The sequence below is a fragment of the Chaetura pelagica genome, unplaced genomic scaffold (assembly GCF_000747805.2).
Source record: "Chaetura pelagica isolate M959 unplaced genomic scaffold, ChaPel_1.0 scaffold114, whole genome shotgun sequence".
Classification (NCBI taxonomy): domain Eukaryota; kingdom Metazoa; phylum Chordata; class Aves; order Apodiformes; family Apodidae; genus Chaetura; species Chaetura pelagica.
The window spans coordinates 457,204-459,942 of record NW_009952968.1 but is presented as its reverse complement, the minus strand read 5'-3'; the positions used below and the strand labels follow the sequence as shown (position 1 = coordinate 459,942).

General features: G+C 38.3%; 1 protein-coding gene across 1 annotated transcript in view; it reads right to left on the bottom strand.

The window, feature by feature from the left end:
• POC1A (POC1 centriolar protein A) overlaps positions 1–2,739 on the bottom strand; it is a 57,350-nt gene that overhangs the window by 36,785 nt on the left and 17,826 nt on the right. The window contains exon 8 of the mRNA XM_009995838.1: positions 1,126–1,259. Coding sequence (XP_009994140.1) covers positions 1,126–1,259 — 134 coding nt within the window. The remainder of the gene's footprint in view (positions 1–1,125; positions 1,260–2,739) is intronic.

Sequence of the window (2,739 nt, the reverse complement as noted above, 5' to 3'; positions counted from 1 at the left end):
ACATCCCTTTTCTGAGGCAAGAATGAGAGATGCAAAGATTTACTGTCCCTCCACACTTCCCCAATACCAGCACTTAATTTTCCTTCCCCCATTCTTTTCTGTATTTGAACTGTTTGGTCAGTTTTAACCACATCTTCCCATGAAGTAGAGCTTTAAGTATGAGGCTGTTCCATTTTACCATTAATATTACAAAAAAAGATAAGAGAAATGACAGAAGAAAACTTATCTTTTTAGACATCAGACAAGGTAGTCACTAAACATAAAGCCAGAAGAAGATAGAATTATCAGTTTTGCAGTTTGCACAGCCACCACTGTTGACCAGAACCATCTCCACCAACCCCAACAACTTCAGGCTAAGATTTTTCCCCAGCTAGTTTTGATGCTTTAAGACTCAGCTCCCATTTTAACAGACACACAAATGGGTTAAGAATTTCTGTTCTCTTTGTCTCTGTGGAAAGGTCTGCTTCTTCATGCCCCTGAGCCCCACTCAGTATGAACAATGAAACTGGTCTATTTTCATTTAGCATTTAAAGAGAGCTCCAAGCATTTATACAATTAACCTTACAAGCAACACATCCAGAAGCATAATACTAAGAGGCAAATCAGTTAAACTTAACCAACCAGCAGCATTTATCACCTTCAATTATTTAATTTAGTCAATTAACAAAATGTAAATATGTTTCCAAATCAGGTCCCAACATTTATTTCCTCCATTGCACCATTACTGCCCTTAAGTCTCCTGTCAGATGAACAGCATTTATCTTCACAACACCTGTATCAGGGGGGCAAGTGTTATCTGCACCACTCTAGAGAAGGAGACAGTCAGAGCTGCAGGACAAAACGTGCACAACAGACTCAGCTCTGACTGTGCTCCTTAGGACACAGATTTGCATCCTCAATACTGGAGCTCCCTTTCTGCCTTCCTTTCTCATCCTCTCCATTCCTGCCTCACCTTCTTCCTTCCCCATAGGTCTTCTCTTCAAAAGAAGTCATTATCTTAAAGACTATTAGTGTTTTATGCAAGGAAGTTTTCAAAATATTTTTGGCCAGAAAGAAGGAAAAGCTCAAGCACAAGTTTGCCCAGTTTGTTATTTGTCTGTTGCTGTAGAAAAGGCTTCATCTCACCTGGTGACCATGAAGAGTATACAGAAGTCTTCCTTCTAGCAAGTCCAGAATTTTAAGAGTTGAATCATTGGAAGCAGTAACCAGATAGTTTCCAGAAGGGTGAAAGGAAAGACTGTTTACCACAGCACTATGCACTACAAATGGAAAAAAACACACATAATAATCACCAAGACGAGTTTACATTAAGCCCAAGGCAAAAGAATAAAATAAAGTGCAAGCACATTCCCATTTTCTATTCTCAAGTTTAACAGGAAAATTATCGTGGGGAAGCATTCCACAAAGACTCTTGAAAGCATTGGAGAACAAGGGCAGTATGCAATTCTTGTAAAAATAGGCACTACTTTATTGAAAGGAAAAAGGAATCTGCCAATTATTCTGGGAGATGTAAGGCTACAAAAGCTTCCAGCATAGCCCCAAAATGCAACTAGAAGCACAAGTGAGCTATAAGATTCTGTGACAGAGCTGGACATGAACATAATTTAATACCGTGGAGCTGCTGTTCTCACTCCCAAGTGATTCTACAAGAAAATCTATATGCTGGTACAGTAATGAGAAGACAAACTATGATGAAAGACAAACTCACAGCTGGCATTGCACAGATTCTTTTGGTTTACTAACCAAGACTGGGTTTCAGAGAAACTATGGAAGAATCACCAGCAACTTGGAGGTGGTCCAGTATAAGCATTACTGCTCCAGAAATCCAATTTACCTCACCAAAACTTTATAACAAGTATGGATAGACAAACTATCAAGAATTTGAACTTCCAATAAAGCAATCCTCCCTGTGTGGTAATGAAGTTATTTTGAAGAAAGTGGAAGGAAGTGCTCTAGAAAAAGCATCAAACTACACTTTTCAAGTTCATGGCAACATTAAACACCTACCTCATGTAGGGCTTTTTTTTCCCCTCCCCAAACTTTTACAGAACAGGCTACTGAACATATTGATGTATGAGAACATGCAGTACTTCACACATGCACAGCTTTCTGAGCCTATGTGACATTGCAGAACATTAAGACTGTGCTTGGAGAGGGTTTTAACTATCTAATTATTCTTAACTGTACTATGTGCCCTCCAAATGTTCTGATCTCTCAAATCTACTACTAGTACATCCTCCCCCAACTAACTATATTCCCTTCAGAGTTTATTGTGCATTTAAAATCTAAACTGTTATGTTAGAAAACTCTCAAAATACAAATGCAAAACACTAGAACTGATTGTTATCTTTTGTAGATGTGGATTTGAAGCAGAACTTGGAAATAAACTTGTTCAGTTGTAAAACAGACTGTATTTATTTTTTTAACTCTCAGGAACACTAGGTACCTCAACTTCATTTCTGAGAACATAACTCCTCTTGATCTGGACCACTAAAAAACACAGAAGAAAACCTTAACACAGGTGACTTCTACACATTTACACTTGGTGAATACCAACTCTATCAAACAGCCAGATCTTCCTCTACCCCTCCAGCTCTGCGTTACACTACGCAGAAAAAAAAATACACGGAGTTTTTCCTCCCAGAAGAATGCTACATAGATTTCTCCTTTGAAAGTTTTATTCTGAGTGATTTGTAACACTCCTCACCCCATTACTTTCTACATTCAGATAAAGACAAA